Source organism: Talpa europaea (genome assembly GCF_964194135.1).
Source record: "Talpa europaea genome assembly, chromosome: 9".
NCBI classification, from domain to species: Eukaryota; Metazoa; Chordata; class Mammalia; order Eulipotyphla; family Talpidae; genus Talpa; species Talpa europaea.
The window spans coordinates 50,314,142-50,333,944 of record NC_140076.1 but is presented as its reverse complement, the minus strand read 5'-3'; the positions used below and the strand labels follow the sequence as shown (position 1 = coordinate 50,333,944).

The following is a 19,803-nucleotide window of genomic DNA, read 5'->3' as shown; positions in this document are numbered from 1 at the left end:
AGTAGTCACAATATGCCTCTTACACTTTTGAAGATGAAATGCTGTCGGGCTTTTAAACAGAGTCTTTCAAGAAATCTATCATATTATTATGATTTTTAATACATGCTACTTGTTCACTGGATGAATTAATTCTGATACTCCACAAGCTAAAAAGAATGTTTTTAATAACACAAGGTCAGGCTATCAAAATAGAGAGAGAAAACAAAAGAGCCTGAAGGTAGAAAAAGAAACAGTAGTAAGCGGTAAGATTTAACTTGTAAATAATTGCAAAATTTTAATGTAAATTAGAGAATGCAAAAGAGCTTCCAAAAAAAAAAAGGAAAGCTTAATAGCATCATTACTGTATCAACAAAATAAAATACTTGGCCAATTTAATTTTTGGCCCTTAACTATTCCAACAGTGGTAGACTAGACAATACATTCTGATAGCTTTCATTACATATCTATTTAAAACATTTTGTAGTCTCTACCTATGTTATTCAGCTAACTTTATGCATTTTTTCCAAGAAAAATTCCAATAGCAATCATTTAGTATATAACTTATAGTAACTGGAGATATCTGGGCACTATCAAAAGCACCTTAGTATTTTGGGTGTTTTACCAGTCAAGTAACTGTTTAACGTGTGTAAAGACTCTTTTAGGAAATCAGCTATGTCAGGGAAAACAAAGACAAATAACACTTTCTGGCTTTAGCAGTGTAATTAATTTCTGTGTTATTAACTTGTGAAGTTAATTTGAGGGCCAAATTTAATACTATTGAAACAATAAGTGAAAAATGAACTACCAAATGATAGAGTTTCAGAAAATAAAGAGCTCAATAGGCTGCCATGGAGACTACAGGAAATCAGAGTTAGGGGTGGGGTGGGAGATGAATTGAAACTGAGCAAAAGATCTGGGAATGGCTAGGGAAGTTCATCCAGGGCAGGGAGGGAGATAAATAAAGCTGGGTTAAAAATTTAAATGTCCATTTTTATGTTCTCTTTAAAAACAAATCTTATTTTTAATGAGAGACTAAAAAGAATACAATAAGATAGAGAGTTCAAGATAAATGCCTCTGAAATGTAGTTACTTAAGGGAGCAAATCTTTATTGGGAAATTTGTTTTAATTTTAGATAAGTAGTTTTGATTTTTGGTTGTTTTTTTTTTTTTGGTTTTGTTTTGTTTATTAACTAGTGGTATATTACATTGTTCTCCATAACCCAGTGTTTGCATCTTGCTCCCCCACTTTCTGGTTCTGTGACTTACTTAATCTCAATAATCCAAGTAATTTGAAAAATGGATATAAAAAGAAAAAGTACCTGTTTTTTGAGTTTGTTTGATATAAATGGGATAATTCATGTAAAATATTTAGTACAGTACTAACACAGAGTCTTAATAAAGAACACTTATAGGATGTCTTTCCAAACATAGGATTCTAGATGTTTATAAGTGGGCAGTATTCAGTGCTAAAGCTTACCAATCACTGTCAGTTATTCAATAATTACAGGTCTAAATGATTAAAGCTTTCCCTCTAAGGAAGATCCAAGTACTGCCTACATCCTTCTCTGTTTGAACATAAAAAATTACCCTCTTAGAAAAAAATCTATTTGATCCCCAAAAAGGAAGGTGATTACACAGCACCTTACTGTATATTGAAAAAATATACTGAATCTTTATGCTATCAACAACCTGATAAATCCCCATCATTATAGAAGAAATAACAAATTGAATCCTTTTTATTGTTGAGTCAACTTTATATGCAAACTTTCTATTTTTTTTCAGGTTCAAGTTTTACGAGAGAGTCAGAAGACATCACTTTCCATTAAATTATTGTCCTTTCTCTGTATCATATAGAAATATATACTTAAATCTAATATTCACATTGAAATTGAGAAAAGAATGTAGGGCCTCCCCTGGTGGAATAGCAGTTGAGCTCTGGGCTGTGAAGCTGCCCACAGCCTCTGCAGTGCCAGTTCGATCCCCAACCCCTGGCAAGATCCCACATGGAGCACAGACCTCTCCTGCCGTGCCTGCTGCTCCCCTCAGCAGTGTATTTCGTCGTTCTGCCTGCTCTGTTCCCCTCTCTGGCTCTGGTGAATTCTCTCACCCTCCCGAGCTTCTGACTATACCCAGTGCTTGTATAAATAAATAAATAAATGAATAAACAAACAAACAAATCTTTTTTTTTTAAAAAAAAAAGAATGTATATACTAGGCATGTTTAGAAACATAAAACATTATTATTAAGGCCTAGTTTAGTACTTCCCAAAAAATATTTTACTGCCTCACCATTAATCTTGAGTAGTCGTTTTAACTATAAAAAAAAAACAACAAATCTTGCTTTCAAATTGACTGATAGTTAACTCCACTTTAATTTTTCACATTGTGCTTCACTCTTCACTTTATTGGGAAACACAGAGTTAAATTTTTTGTTCAACTACAGTCATCTGTGGTTCCTAGTAAATTTACCCATCTGTGGTTCCTAGTAAAATTACCCTTTACTTGAAACAATGTCTGTGTTTTACTTTATATTTGTATATATGAGTGTATGAAATTCTAGAATACGTTTCCTTGAATACATTTTTTAAAAGAATAGAACTATAAACTAAATAATTGCCTTTGTGATTCCAAGATTACTTAATTTACTCTTACATTATCCTACTAAACTCCTTGAACTTAAAATTTTTAGATTTTATACAGAAAATTCTTTCAATGAAAGTGAAAATTGGGAAAATTAACAGCAATTCAAAGAGTCATCATAATGTGGCTCATTTTCTGGTCAAAAGCAAACTAAAAAGACATCCACCTACTTAATATAAGGAAGGGTTATTCTTATTCCTTATAATTGCCTAGGTTTTACCAGGGAAGATCACTGCATCTCAGGCAAACAATTTTTACAACAAAACAGGTTTCCTAAAAGTGATCTTTAAAAGATCTTAAAAATTGAAGACATGCCTCAGGAGATGAGAGCTATTTTTTCTCTATATAGAATATAAAAACTCTACACATTATAGAAACTCTCTATTCTTTTTTTTTAATTTAAATTTTATTTTTATATTCCCCATATAATTACAACCCCCTTATTTTGACCCCAAGCCCTCCTTTCCCTGCCCTCACCCCCCATAGAGTGTCTCTGGTTCATAGTTGTTTGTTGATTTTGATATTTTCTTTCTTATAGTTATTCTTTTTCCTGGTCACTTATTTAAGTTTTCTAGATTCCTGCTATGAGTGAGACCATCCGGTATTTTTCTTTTTCTTTCTGGCTTATTTCGCTGAGCATGATCCCTTCCAGCTCCATCCATGTTGCTGCAAATTGCATGTGTTTATCCTTTTTGAATGCTGAGTAATATTCCATGGTGTATATGTACCACATCTTCTTGATCCAGTTATCTATTTTTGGGCATTTGGGTTGTTTCCAAAGCTTAGCTATTGTAAACAGTGCTGCTATAAACACAGGGGTGCAGGTGTTCTTTGGAATTGATGTTTCTGTGTCCTTTGGGTAAATACCTAGGAGTGGAATTGCTGGATCATATGGAAGCTCTATGTTTAGTAGGTCCAGAAATCTCCACACAGCTCTCCGTAGTGGTTGGACCAGTTTGCACTCCCACCAACAGTGCAGGAGAGTTCCTTTTTCTCCGCAACCTCGCCAACATTTATTGTTGCTAGTTTTTTTTAATATGTGCCATTTTCATTGGTGTAAGATGGTATCTCATTGTAGTTTGGATTTGCATTTCCCTGATTACAAGTGATGTTGAACATTTATTCATATGCCTGTTGGCCATTTGCATTTCCTCTTCAGAGAAGTTTCTTTTTAGCTCTTCTGCCCATTTTTTGACCAGATTATTTTCTTTGTTTTTGTTGATTCTCATCAGCTCTTTGCAGATTTTTGTTATCAGTCCTTTATTGTTAGTGTTGTGTGCAAAAATGTTATCCAGGTCAGTGGGGTTTCTCTTTGTTTTTGTTATTGTCTCTTTTGCTGTGCAGAAGCTCTTTAATCTGATGTAATCCCAGCTATTTATCTTTGCCTTCACTATCACTGCTTTGGGTGATGTGTCTGTAAAGACGTCTTTGATGTGCATATCATGTAGTATTTCGCCTATATTTCCTTCTATGTATTTTATGGTTTCAGGTCTTATGTCTAGTTCTTTAATCCATTTTGAGTTGTTGTTTTTTGTGCATTGTGTTAGGTAGTAGTCAAGCTTCATTCTTTTGCATGTAGCAACCCAGTTTTCCCAGCACCATTTACTGAACAAACTTTCTTTGCTTCAATGCATAGTCTTTGCTCCTTTGTCAAAGATTAGTTGACCATAAATCTGTGGGTTTATTTCTGGATTTTCTATTGGATTCCATTGGTCTGTGTGTCTGTTCGTGTTCCAATACCATGCAGTTTTGATGATTATGGATTTGTAATATAGTTTGAAGTCTGGGAGTGTGATGCCTCCATTTCCTTCTTTTTTTTTTCAGGAGAGCTTTGGCTATTCGGGGTTTTTGGTGATTCCATATGAATTTCATCAATAATTGTTCTATTTTTTTGAAGAATGACATTGAATTTTTTATTGGAATAGCATTGAATCTGTATATTGCTTTTGGTAGGATGGCCATTTTAGTAATGTTTATTCTTCCAATCCATGACCAGGGGATGTCTTTCCATTTCTTTGTGTCTTCTTCTATTTCTTTTAACAGTGTTTTATAGTTTTCTTTGTATAGGTCCTTTACCTCTTTTGTTAGATTTATTCCCAAGTATTTGATTTTTTTTGTTTCAATAATAAAAGGGATGGTTTTTTGATTTCTTCTTCTTCAGATTTATTGTTTGTGTATAGGTAGGCTACTGACTTTTGCGTGTTGATTTTGTATCCTACTACTTTACTGAACTGATTGATGAGTTGAATTAGTTTTCTGTGGAATTTTTGGGGTTCTCTATGTATATTATCATATCATCTGCAAATAGTGATAGTTTGACTTCTTCTTTTCCTATTTGGATTCCTTGTATGTCTTTCTCTTGTCTTATTGCTCTGGCTAGGACTTCCAGTATTATATTGAAAAGCAGTAGTGAAAGTGGACATCCTTGTCTTGTTCCAGATCTTAATGGAAATGCTTTCAGCTTTCACCATTGAGAATGATACTGGCTGTTGGCTTGTCATATATGGCCTTTATGATGTTGAGGTATGTTCCTTGTATCCCAAGAATTTCAAGGGCTTTTATCACGAATGGGTGTTGCACTTTGTCAAAAGCTTTCTCAGCATCTATTGATATTATCATATGGTTTTTATATTTCTTTTGTTGATGTATTGGATAACATTGATTGATTTTTGGATGTTGAACCATCCTTGTGTCCCTGGAATGAATCCTATTTGGTCGTGGTGAATTATCTTATGGATACATTGTTGGATACTGGTAGCTAAAATTTTATTGAGGATTTTTGCATCACTGTTCATTAGCGAGGTTGGCCGGTAGTTTTCTTTTTTTGTGTTGTCCTTGTTCGGTTTTGGTATTAGTGTAATGTTGGCTTCATAGAACGTGTTTGGTATTATCCCTTCCTTCTCAATTTTTTTGAAGAGTTTGTGAAGGATAGGCACTAATTCGAGAAACTCTGTATTCTCCCCATTAACATATCGAAAAATTTTAGGCTTGAAGATTATGAGGACACCACCTTTTCCAAAAAAGATAATCTTTCCATGAAACTGATATGTCAGCATCCTGTGTTTAAGGTGAGTTTGGTGTGTGTGTGTGTGTGTGTGTGTGTGTGTTTTCAAATATACCTCAGATAAGAATCTCTAACTTTTCTTTTAATTTAGTAGGAGCTACTTTTCCTTTTTTCAAGGTTATAAAATGATATATGTACCATTTTGGGTAAAAGGGGATAATCTGAGATTAAAAATATTAGTAACTTTCTAAGCAAACAATAGGTGTGTCACTGTAAGTTTTGCCTGACACCTTGGTGAAAAATATCCCAGCAAACCTAGGAAAGAGAAAAGATTAAGAAGTGACTCCATAATTTGGATATCTACAGAAGATTGATTGAACAATAGTTTCTAGAAAGAGGATCTCTTGCTCCAAACATTCCCTTAAAAGAGGATTATCTCATTAAATATAAGGAAAAGACAAATAGTAAACATATTTATAAAAAGCCTATGTTGTATGACAAGCTAAACAACTTGCCTTGTTTATCCTCTTCCAATTCACTATCAGAGCATCCATCGCACTCATCTTTCGCATTGTCATCAGCATCTGGTGCCTTCCGTGACAAGGTTTCACTCTCCTTTTCAAGGTCTAAATTATCGTTTTCATCATCTGAGGGTGACTTTGACATTCCATTCATTTGATCATCAGACTGTCCTTCTTCATTAGCTTTCTCATCTTGTTTCTCCTCATCTACTTCAAAATCTTCTTCATACTCTGAGAAAAGAAAATCTCCACTATCAGAATGGAAATAGAATCCCTGATTCTTAACCCATTTCACTTTAATGAGAACTTTGACTCTGTTATTCTCTCTTCTCTGGGTCTGTCTTTGCTTCTTTTTCACATATCTAGGCCTTTCTTAGCTTTTTCACACAATTAGTGAACATGGGAAACTAACAGCAAATGATCAAAGATTGCAATCAGTTACATATACAAGAGCACAGAGAAATGAAGCTCCAAATGACAAGTCTGAAACCTAATAAAAGTCCATTTAAAGTGGACATAATCATCTACAATAACCAAAATGGACAAGAGAAGAACTTGATAGAAAACAATAAATTAGAAATAAATTAAAAATGAAGAGAACAGGATTACAATAATGAAAGTTAATTTGGAGACCCACTGAGGTCATCTTTCATATGAAGAATGTTCAAAATATTTGGATATCAAGTTAATGAATAGTGAAGTGGAAAAATTCAATTAATCAAGTCCAAAGGCCCTGAGAAGTAGCACAATGAATAGCACATTCTTTGAGAACCAAATGGACATCAAGAAAAGATATTATGAAGTCTTCTATACCTAGGTCAGTACCAAAGTTATATGCATTATTCATGCCTACAATCAATGAAATAATTACATTATAAGGATAAGATTCTTATAAAATAGAATATTCCTATCACAGCCACTAATTTGCTTCATTCCCTACAGAGGTGCAACAAATCTGTAGCAGAAAAAGGAAATTGTCACATCAGATAAACTCCAGCTGTCCCTTGTGGTTATAATTTTTCACCTTTCATATTTAATTGTTCCCCTTTTTCTACTACCAAAACCTAAAAATCTTGAAGTGACAACATGCCAAGGAAAGAGAGCAAAAATATTTCATGCAGAACCAATTAAGCAAATAAACAATTATCTTTAAAATAAAGATTATAGGAAACTAATGATTGTTCTATTTTGTACATTTTAGTTATTAGACATTCTGGCTTCTTTTCCAGTGATGGGAGTCTTTTGGTTAATTACATGAGAGCTGTTTACCCTGAAACACAATGAAAAAAACTTAATTTAGAGATGTGTGTCCTATGCATATGAAGAAAGCTCTGCTAATGCAGGAATGTGTGAGGGAGATGTAAGAGGAAAAGTGAAATCAGGAACTGAGGTTGTGTGTATGAAGAAAGGTAAACAAAGAGAATCCATCACAAAAATATTTTTCTGAAAGAGATTTAACATGAGGAATAAGAAATGCAATTTTCAGTACAAGATTAAAAAATAAGCAATAAGATGAATAATTTAGTATATATTGCATGACACAAATAGGAAATACTAATAAAAGCAAAGATTTCAGGTCAAGTAATAGTTCCTCACTTGGCCTAGTTACCTGTCAATTAGGATGACTTTTTTGAAAACCTTCTATGTGGAAAGGATAAAACTGCAACATAAAGGACATTACAATAACACTGCCCTGCCATCAAGCCATCTACAATTTTTGTTGAAGACAGGTACACAGAGACCCTATACTCAAAATAGTTTGGGGGAGTTCAGCATGATGGCAGCAGAGTGAAGATGCCAGCCTGGCATCCTCCAAATACTCACAACTGGATTTCAGTAGGAAAGAGCCCAAATCCCTGGAAAAAAAAAAAAAAAAGATGCCGCAGCACATATGAGAAGCAGCAGTCCAGTGGAAAAGGATAGGAAAAACTTTACATGAAGTGCATTTATAGTGATTCTGGGGCAATACAACCTGCAAGAGGAAGAGGTGACTGCTGACCTGAGAGCCTACAGATATTTACTCAGACACTCACCAAAACTTGGCACTCCAGAGGCCCCTACAATGGATTAGAGGGTATGTGAGTTGCACCAAGACAGAGTGGTGGGGGTACAGAGTGAGGATTATTGGTTTTAGCCTGAGGCTTTCAATATAGAACCACTGGTTGAATGGCAGAGAGAGACCAGTCAGAGCACCTGTGTCTCCTCACAGAGGAGGCAACTCTACCCAGTTTTGGGTGCTTAAAAAAAGGGAAACAATTAAATATAAAAGGTAAAATCAAAATAAACAAATTAACAAGAGTTCAGTCACCTGTTAATAATAGGAACAAGTACCCCAGCTTAAGGCTCCATGCTAGAAAAGAGAACAATTGCCAGCCTGTGTCCCCATATCAACTGCAATCCAGGCTCAGAACTGCACTTAGTGCTCAAAAGTAGTATAGAGTGGAAATAGACATGAGAACATAAGAGACCCTAAGAGCAAGGAGCTGGCCTAGAAGAGGGCATCACTGTGGATCCCCACCATACAACTCTGGTACCTACAGCACAGGAGGAAGTGTGAATTCCTGACATTTACTGGAGGCTCACCATTGGTGCCCTGCTACCACAGTCCTCTTTTATACCAACTACTCCTTGCCAATATCAGTTCTCAGGTACTTCAACAGATGCAAAGACAACAGCCTCAAAGTCTATCCCAAACCCAATGTATAAAAATTAAAAATGAGAAGACAAAAGAACATACTACAAATGTAGCAAAAAAATCCATGAGAAGAGTCTAATTTTACAGAACTGGAGGACATCAGTGAAGGGAACTCCAAGTTAACAGTTTTAACAATGCTTATCAAATGTGAAAAATTAACAGAGGATATAAAATAGTAATAGTGAGAAGATAAAATAAATAAAAGGCAGCTATAGTTATAAATAATGGAGCTAAGAAACACAAACATAGTAACGGAATTAAAAAATACTATTGAGCAGAAGACTCCTGGAGGAGCCCGTGTCCAGCTGGGAAGTTAGACCACCCCAGGCCCCTTCAGACCAGCAGTCTGAGCCCACAGGGGGAGCGGGCACCCACAGCTGGGGCAGACGGGGCGCACAGAAGAGTGTGCCTGAGACCCGACACGCAGGGAGTGCGTCCCGCATCGCCATTTTGGTACAGGGACATTTCTTCAGTAAAGACTGCCTGCAGAAGGCTCCCTCAGGAGCCAGAGGTGAGCGGGGAAACTTGCCCACCCAGGCCCCTTCTGGCCTGTAGTCCAAACCCAGAGGGGGAGCGGGAACCCACCGCCGGGGCAGACCAAGCGCACAGGGGAGTGTGTCCCCACATCGGCATTTTAGAACAGGGACCTTTCTTCAGTAAAGACTGCTTGAAACAGACAGATGGCTCCTGGAGGAGCCAGAGGGGAGCGGAGAAGCTCACCCAAGATGCCGGCCAGTCCCAGCAACACACTGTCCCAATGCATACGACAAATTACAAAACAGACAGTAGGGAGTAGAAGAACCACACACAACCTAACAACTCCTTAGGAAAAAAGCACACCACAAAAAGAAAACCACCCCCCAGATCACAACAACAGTAACTTGGAAGAAATTCTGAGCCTTTCAGAAAGAGAATTTAAAATTGCCGTGATTAAAAAAAAGACAGAACTCATAAAGGAAAACAACGATCAGAAGGAAATTGAGTCCCTAAAGAGGGAAAACAATGGTCAGAAGAATGAAATTGAGTCCCTAAAGAGGGAAGCAAAAGAAACGCAGGAGATCAAAGAATTAATGGAGGAACTAAAGAACTCTGGGAAAAGCAATGAAAGCAGAATAGATGAAATGGAAGAACGAATAAGTACTCTTGAAGACACAGAAATAAAGGAAAGAGAAGTATGAAGGAAAAAGAACGAAGAAAGACTTCGGGAACTATCTGACTCCATGAGGAAAGGAAATATAAGAGTTATAGGAATACCAGAAGGAGAGGAGAGAGATGTAGGAACAGAGAAAATATTCAAAGAGATAATTGAAGAGAACTTCCCAAATGTGAAGAAGGAGCTGAAAATTGATATACAAGAAGCAAGAAGAACACCAAACTTCCATGACGAAAGGAAACATACAGCAAGACACATAATAGTAAAGCTCCCAAGAATCCAGGACAAGGAAAAAATAATGAAGCTGACAAGAGGGAAGAAACAGATAACATTCAAAGGAAAACCAATCAGACTGACATCAGACTTCTCTGAAGAAACACTACGGGCAAGGAGAGAGTGGAGGGACATAGTCAACAGACTCCAAGAAAACAGATGCCAACCAAGAATACTCTATCCTGCAAGGCTCTCCTTCCTCTATGAAGAAAGAATAAGGACCTTCCCAGACAAACAGAAATTCTGGAATTTCATTACAACTAAACCCCCACTCCAAAAAATACTACAAGGAATCCTAAAGCCAGAACCTCAGAGGGACGAATAACAACGAAAGAAGGCAAAAAAAAAAAAGTTATTAAATGAATAAATAATAAATAAATAAAATCAAAGGAAAGACAAACACAATGGCAAATACAGATGCTAACATATCAATATTAACTCTAAATGTAAATGGACTAAACTCTTCAATAAAAAGACACAGAGTTGCAGCCTGGATTAAGAAACAAAACCCAACCTTTTGCTGTCTCCAGGAAACACATTTACCTACAAAAGATAAAAATAGACTCAAAGTTAAAGGATGGAAAACAATCCGACAAGCAAATGGACCAAAAAAGAAAGCAGGAACAGCTATACTTATATAAGATAAAACAGATTTCAAACTCAAAAAAATAAAAAGAGACCCCAATGGTCACTACATTATGATCAAGGGGACAATACTTCAAGAAGAAATAACACTCATTAACATATACTCACCAAACGAAGGAGCACCAAAATATATCAGACAACTCTTTTCATCTCTGAAAACAGACATCAGAGAAAACACATATGTAGTGGGAGACTTCAACACACCACTATCAACAATGGATAGATCAACAAGACAAAAAATAAGCAAAGAAACTAAAGCTCTAAATAAAGACCTGGAGCATTTGGGCTTAACAGACATCTATAGAACACTAAACCCAAAAAAAAACGGAGTACACATTTTTCTCAAGCGCACACGGATCATTCTCCAGGATCGATCACATACTGGGGCACAAGACAAACATCAACAGATACACCAAGATCGAAATCATACCAACCATCTTTTCTGACCATGAAGGCATCAAACTAAAATAAACCATAAAAAGAAGGCAAGGAACTTTCCTACCTCATGGAGATTAAAAACCACACTACTGGAAGACCACTGGACTAATGAGGAGATCAAAGAAGAAATTAAAAAATTCTTTGAATTGAATGACAAGGAAGACACCAATATCCTAAATGTATGGGATGCAGCAAAAGCAGTAATAAGAGGAAAATATATAGCAATAGAAGCTCACATCAAGAAACAAGAAAGAACTCAAAGAAACAACCTAATCTTGAAACTCAAAGATCTAGAAAAAGAACAACAAAAAAACCCCAAAACCAGTAGAAGAAAAGAAATAATAAAAACCAAAGCAGAAATAAATGAAATTGAAACTAAAATAACAATCCAAAAGATCAATGAAACCAAGAGCTGGTTCTTCAAAAAAATCAATAAAATAGACAAACCCCTAGCCAGGCTCACCAAGGAAAAAAGGGAGAAAGCACAAATAAACAGGATCACAAATGAAAGAGGAGAAATCACAACGGACACAGCAGAAATCAAAAGAATAATCAGTAACTACTATGAACAGTTATATGGAAACAAGTTCAACAATCTAGAGGAGATAGACAAACTCCTACAACTCTGCAATCACCCAAAGCTAGATAAAGAAGAAATAGAACACCTAAACAGACCAATTACAAGCAGCGAAATTGAAATGGTAATCAAAAACCTCCCCAAAAACAAAAGCCCAGGACCTGATGGATTTACAAATGAATTCTACCAAACATTCAGAGACGAATTAGTGCCTATCCTTCACAAACTCTTCCAAAAAATTGAGAAGGAAGGGATAATACCAAACATGTTCTATGAAGCCAACATTACACTAATACCAAAACCGAACAAGGACAACACAAAAAAGGAAAACTACAGGCCAATCTCCCTAATGAACACTGATGCAAAAATCCTCAATAAAATTTTAGCTATCAGAATCCAACAATGTATCCATAAGATAATTCACCACGACCAAGTAGGATTCATTCCAGGGACACAAGGGTGGTTTAACATCCGAAAATCAATCAATGTTATCCAAAACATCAACAAAAAGAAATATAAAAACCATATGATAATATCAATAGATGCTGAGAAAGCTTTCGACAAGGCAACACCCATTCATGATAAAAGCCCTTGAAATTCTTGGGATACAAGGAACATACCTCAACATCATAAAGGCCATATATGACAAGCCAACAGCCAGTATCATTCTCAATGGTGAAAAGCTGAAAGCATTTCCATTAAGATCTGGAATAAGACGAGGATGTCCACTCTCACCACTGCTTTTCAATATAATACTGGAAGTCCTAGCCAGAGCAATAAGACAAGAGAAAGACATACAAGGAATCCAAATAGGAAAAGAAGAAGTCAAACTATCACTATTTGCAGATGATATGATAATATACATAGAGAACCCCAAAAATTCCACAGAAAACTAATTCAACTCATCAATCAGTTCAGTAAAGTGGCAGGACACAAAATCAACACGCAAAAGTCAGTAGCCTTCCTATACACAAACAATAAATCTGAAGAAGAAGAAATCAAAAAAACCATCCCTTTTATTATCGAAACAAAAAAAAAATCAAGTACTTGGGAATAAATCTAACAAAAGAGGTAAAGGAGCTATACAAAGAAAACTATAAAACACTGTTAAAAGAAATAGAAGACACAAAGAAATGGAAAGACATCCCCTGCTCATGGATTGGAAGAATAAACATTATTAAAATGGCCATCCTACCAAAAGCAATATACAGATTCAATGCTATTCCAATAAAAAATTCAATGTCATTCTTCGAAGAAATAGAACAATTATTGATGAAATTCGTATGGAATCACCAAAAATCCCGAATAGCCAAAGCTCTCCTGAAAAAAAAAAAGAAGGGAAGGGAGGCATCACACTCCCAGACTTCAAACTATACTACAAAGCCATAATCATCAAAACTGCATGGTATTGGAACAAGACCAGACATACAGACCAATGGAATCCAATAGAAAATCCAGAAATAAACCCACAGATTTATGGTCAACTAATCTTTGACAAAGGAGCTTGACCACTACCTCACACCATACACAAAAATCAACTCAAAATGAATTAAAGAACTAGACATAAGACCTGAAACCATGAAATACATAGAAGGAAATATAGGCGAAACACTACGGGATATGCACATCAAAGACATCTTTACAGACACATCACCCAAAGCAGTGATAGTGAAGGCAAAGATAAACAGCTGGGACTACATCAAATTAAAGAGCTTCTGCACATAAAAAGAGACAATAACAAAAACAAAGAGAAACCCCACTGACCTGGATAACATTTTTGCACACAACACTAACAATAAAGGACTGATAACAAAAATCTGCAAAGAGCTGATGAGACTCAACAACAACAAAGAAAATAATCCAGTCAAAAAATGGGCAGAAGAGCTAAAAAGAAACTTCTCTGAAGAGGAAATGCAAATGGCCAACAGGCATATGAAAAAATGTTCAACATCACTTGTAATCAGGGAAATGCAAATCAAAACTACCATGAGATACCATCTTACACCAGTGAGAATGGCACATATTAAAAAAACTAGCAACAACAAACGTTGACATGGGTGTGGAGAAAAAGGAACTCTTCTGCACTGTTGGTGGGAGTGCAAACTGGTCCAACCACTATGGAGAGCTGTGTGGAGATTTCTGGACCTACTAAACATAGAGCTTCCATATGATCCAGCAATTCCACTCCTAGGTATTTACCCAAAGGACACAGAAACATCAATTCCAAAGAATATCTGCACCCCTATGTTTATAGCAGCACTATTTACAATAGCTAAGCTTTGGAAACAGCCCAAATGCCCAAAAATAGATGACTGGATCAAGAAGGTGTGGTACATATATACCATGGAATATTACTCAGCATTCAAAGAAGACAAGCACATGCAATTTGCAGCAACATGGATGGCACTGGAAGGGATCATGCTCAGCGAAATAAGCCAAAAAGAAAAAGAAAAATACCGGATGGTCTCACTCATAGCAGGAATCTAGAAAACTTAAATAGGGGACCAGGAAAATGAATAACTATAAGAAACTGAAAATCAAAATCAACAAACAACTATGAACCAGAGACACTTTTTGGGGGGTGGGTGGCAGGAGGGGAGGGATTGGGGTCAGAATGGGGGGGTTGCAATTGTATGGGGAATATAAAAATAAAATTTATTATTTAAAAAAATAAAATAAAATTACAACTTAAATAAAAAAAATAAATAAAGGAAAGACTTCATTAAAAAAAAAATACTATTGAGGACCAAAACAGTAGACAAACAAACAATAAAGATAATTAATGAGATCAGAAACAAAATGGTGAACACACAAATACAACAATGTTAGAAAAAACAAAAAGAGAAACAACATCCATATTATGGAGCTGCAAAGGGAAGAGAAAGAGAAAGACACAGAAAATTTATTTAAGGACATAATTGCTGAAAATCAGCTCAATCTGGGAAATGAACCACCCATTGTGACCCAAGAGGTCCAAAGAGTTCCAAACCAATAATGCCAGCCAGACAGAAACATACCAAGACACATTATAATAAAACTTTTGAAGTCAATGACAGCAGTGTAATATTAAAAACATCGATATTAAAAACATCAAATATAAATATAAGGTTACACCAAACTTTTCAGTAGAAACATTACAAGCATGAAAAGAGTGGAAGGAAATAATTTAATTACTTAAAGAAAAAAAAAAAAAAAACTTCCAGTGTAGTATTGTTTACCCAGAATGATTAATATTCAAGAAGGAAAGAAGCGTAAGGAGCATCATTGAAAAGCAAAAACTAAAAGAATGTATCAACACCAAGCTATTACACTGTTGGTGGGAATGTATACCCACCATTATGGAAAGAAATCTGGATTTACCTTAAAGAACTAAAAAATGGAAATACCATAATGACCCAGCAATCCCACCCTTGGTATATATCCAAAGAACATGAAACCATCAACACATGTTCCACAGTGCTTACGGCAGCATTTTTTACACTAGCTAGGGTATGGAAGGAGCCTAAATATCCAACATGGGATGACTGGATCAAGATGATGTGGTATACTCACACTAAGGAGTACTACACAGCCATAAGAAAAGATGAAATGCAGCCATTTTCAACAAAATAGAGGGTATTTGAGAAAATTATGTGTGGTAAAGCAAGTCAGAATGATGAAAATAAATACTGGACATTTACATAGCAGACACTTCAATACGGTACAATCACTTTAAAAAAGCAAAACCAGTAGCCATTAATAATGGCTTGTGGGAGTTGTGAGGTTAACAAGCAACTAAAAACCAGAGACACACTACAGGGGGGAGGAGGGAGTAGGATCAAAACAAAGAGGGGTGGGAATTGTATGGGGACTATAACCAATATGAAAATGCATGCATTGTGCAAAAATGAAAATGATGTAAAAATATATAAAATTAAAAAATAATAATAATAAATTTTAAAAACTTCAAAAGGAAGGCAAGGGGACAGAAAAACTAGTAATAAAATAAAATCAGTGGATAAAATTGGATTGTTAACATTGCTGGGACAACTAGATAGTCATCTGGAAAAAGTAAAATTAGGTCTATCTTACATTTACTTAAAAAAAGTTTTTATACATGGTCCTCAGTAGTGTTAGTTTTGGCACTATGGAGTTCAATGACTATGGATTTTTACATTGAACCCTTGATTAAATATGTGAGATAGTGTCTAATAAATAGAATGGAATCAAAGGAGGCTTTGAACTCTGTGAGCAATCACGGAAATCTTCAGAAAAGGGAAATTGAGGTTAATGACAGAATACACATAATAGGGAAACATATACAATGACTAATAAATATCTGTTACTCTTTCAATGGAGATGAATGAATTGAAATTTCATCAATCACCTCACATAGTAGTGAAACATGAGTTTTGGAGCCAGGTAGCCATGGACCTGTCTCAGTTATAACATTTACTAGCTGTGTGAGTTACATAATATGCTTAACATCTTTTAAGCTTCAGTTTCTTCATCCATAACATGGGTGGTACCTGCCTCACACAGCTGTGGCAAATATTGAAAGCAATGATCCCTGAAACACACTGAGTATAATGTCAATGGCAAAAGATGCCTAATCAGTAATGGGGATTAGTAGTAATAGTGATTGGCACTGGAAGTGGAGGGAGTTGTCATGAATAGCAGAAATCATACACATTGCGTTCTCTATTATCAGCAATACACATTAACGGACACACCTGATTAAAATGGAAGAAGCACAAGTTCCACTATTAGGACACGATTGTATTATTCTATTAATATAACTAGTAATAATAGTTATTTTTAATATAAATTATATTATATTAATAACATTAAGAATTATAATATTTATAATAATTATATTATTAATAATAGTTATGTTATTGCAGCAGAGCATAAAATCAAAGGAACATGTACTAAATCACAGGAACAGCCCCTACACCCTGTTTTGCAAGAGCTTCTGTGCTTTCTCTCAAAAATATGAAATTTAAAACTGCCCTAGCTTCGCTCTTCCATCAATACCATCACATCTAAATATTAGCCTTCCATTAACCACGAGCACTCTAGCCACACTATACGAAGGCCCACCTCTTCTGGGGCATTGCCTCATGCTGCATTGTGACTGAACTGGTGGCATGCTTTCAAATTCCTGTTTATAATTTCTTCTGTTTCCCATCTCATCTTCCTATTTCCAGAGAATTTAATTAATTAGTTGTTTATCATTGCCACTAATGAAGAAGTGAGTCAACAGGAGGTCAGCATCATTCTAGCTACAACCCTCCCTCTCTGACTTCCACTCAAGCCTCCCGCTGTCCTTAGCAGTGAAATGGGCGTTGAAAACCCGTTACTGAGCCAACACAGAAGAGAGATCCTGGGAAAAGCTGTATGATAGGCATAAACTATGCCATTCATAGCACTGGCTGTGTTGGTTTAAGAAAATAAAAACTGAAGAAAATGAAAAGCCCCTGTGGAAATGATTTAACAAATTATTAATCTTGAAAATTAAGACACATGAAAACATATCCCATTTGTTAACCTGTTATCGTGGTTGATATATCTATATCTATATATTGATCTATATCTATCTATCTATCTATCTATCTATTACTTCTCAGTCTAAGAATAAAGATTAGAAGGGGTTGTAGAGAGGTAAACTGGGACAAAGTATGCTGACTGAAATCTTTAAGATAATCACATTATTTCAGTAATAAACAAAGGCCAGTGCTATGCAGTTCTGTAATTATTCTCTTGTATTTCTGAAACCTTAGGGAATAATAAGATGAGGTCTGAAAGAAAGGATTTAGGATCTGCCCATTTCCTGACGCCAGCACTTTCATGGATAATCCTAGTCCATGGCTATTGCTCCCACAATCCAGACTCTGTCTCTCAGGTGTTAAAGGGACACTCAGGGGGCCTCTTTGGTGGTGCAAAACATTAAGTCTCAGCATTACGAAGCTATCTGCAGCTATTCAGCACGAGCTCAATCCCCATCCAGGAAGGTGACCCACGTGGTGCAGCAGACCTCTCCTGTCTCACCCGCTGCTCCCCACAGCAGTGTATTTCAGTCAGTCTGCCAGTTCTGCTGCCCTCTCTGTCTCTGGTGAATCCTCGCATCCCCTGCCCCATACCTCAGGCTTACACCCCAGCTCTTGGATGCATAAATAAATCTTTAAAAAAAAAAAGGGAAACTCAGACAGCTCCTCCTTTCTTATTCTTTGAACATATCACCCACACCCTCCTTTCTTATTCTTTGAACATATCACCCACACCCAGGATAATATGTACAGAAATAGAAGGTTGCACAGAGTCTGAAAGTCTGGGCTTTAGAAAACAATCATAGGTATTGATGGGTAGCAGAATATGCCACCCCAAAATATGTTGACATAAGGAAGATTTTGAGCTAAAGAATGATTTTTGAGCTGAAGAAGAGATAGAAACAACAACATTTCTTTGCCTTCATTCCCACTCCCCATTTGCCTAAAAGTAAGATATAAATTTGTAAAGGTGTTTCCCTTTCCTCTCTCCCAGGAAGGACAAAGTTAATCACAGAAGACAATTCTGGACCCTTAGCAGTCTAGAGGAGTCACCAGAGAAATCGGCATAACAAACCTCACTAAAAATTGTTATCTACAATCAGTTCCCTGATATATTTGCCTTCCCACAATTTGCTGCCCGAAAGCCCTCTGCCTTTGCCTTGCCACTTGTCTAAAAATGTATCGTTCTCGTGTTTAGAGATGCTTTCTAAGCCCAAGTTCTAACCACCCCTTTGATTTACTTATCCCCATGTGTAATTATGATTTACATGGGAACAAATGTGTTTTGTTTTTTTCTCTTGTTAGTCTCTTTCCTCAGTCAAATTGACAGGGGTCCTGTCCTTTGAATCTTAGAGGACAGAGGAAAATATTGTTTCCTCCCCTACAGTATAAATCCTAGTCCCAACACTTTTTCTCTGTTCATCTAAGTCTCGATTTCCCAACCTGTAAAATAAAGTGGGTAATAACATCTACCGGATCAAATGGTGGGGATAAAATTACACAGTGTGTGAAAAGTATCTCACCCAGTGCTCAGTCTCTGGCACTTTTATTACTGTTATTATTACTACTGTTTATCTGAATGTGGACGTGTGGGGTGGGGGAGAGGGAGGGAGGAGGAGTAAGAGAAGGAAGTGAAGGAGAAGGGGAAGGAGAAGAAAAGGAATAAGAAAACAAGAGAGGCTGATAAATATATTCCAGGACCCCAATCTGGGTTCCAGCACCCCAAACAATTTATCACCATATAATCAGGTTATATAATAGGTTGTGTCTACCCAAATGCCAAAGCATCAATTTCACCAAAGCAAGTACATCCAAAAGCTAAAATTAAAAAAAAAAGGAAAAGAATGTATTTGTTGAAAACTGTCTCTGCAGATGTCAGTGAGCCCTGGCTCACACAGACAGGAGCTCCCTCCCCCTGCTCCACCACAGGAACCTTTAACCCCTTTGGAGTTAGACCTGCCCTCCTCTAAAGTGGGAGACAAAAGGCTCCATGCAAAACCGTGGAAGAAGGGCCTCCCTGGTGGCTCAAGGGCATAAGATGCAACCTATGAAGCTGTCTGCAGCCTCTGCAGCATGAGTTTGATCCCCAGCCGGGGAGCTACCCACATGGCCCAGCAGACCTCTCCTGACTCACCCGCTGCTCCCCTCAGCAGTTTATCTCAGTCAGTCTGCCTGTTCTGTTTCCCACTCTGTCTCTGGTGGATCCTCTCATTCTCTGCACATCAGACCTATACCCCAGCTCTTGTGTGCATAAATAAAAATGAATAAATCTTTTTTAAAAAACATGGAAAAGTCAGGGATTCTCACCTTCTACAGCTGCCTAAAGTATAATTGAGTGGCAAAATTTAATG

General features: G+C 36.5%; 1 protein-coding gene across 1 annotated transcript in view; it reads right to left on the bottom strand.

The window, feature by feature from the left end:
* Positions 1 to 19,803, bottom strand: part of ERICH3 (glutamate rich 3) — a gene marked incomplete at its 5' end in the record, with an annotated part of 125,378 nt that overhangs the window by 24,046 nt on the left and 81,529 nt on the right. The window contains 1 exon segment of the mRNA XM_084242345.1: positions 6,138 to 6,374. Coding sequence (XP_084098471.1) covers positions 6,138 to 6,374 — 237 coding nt within the window.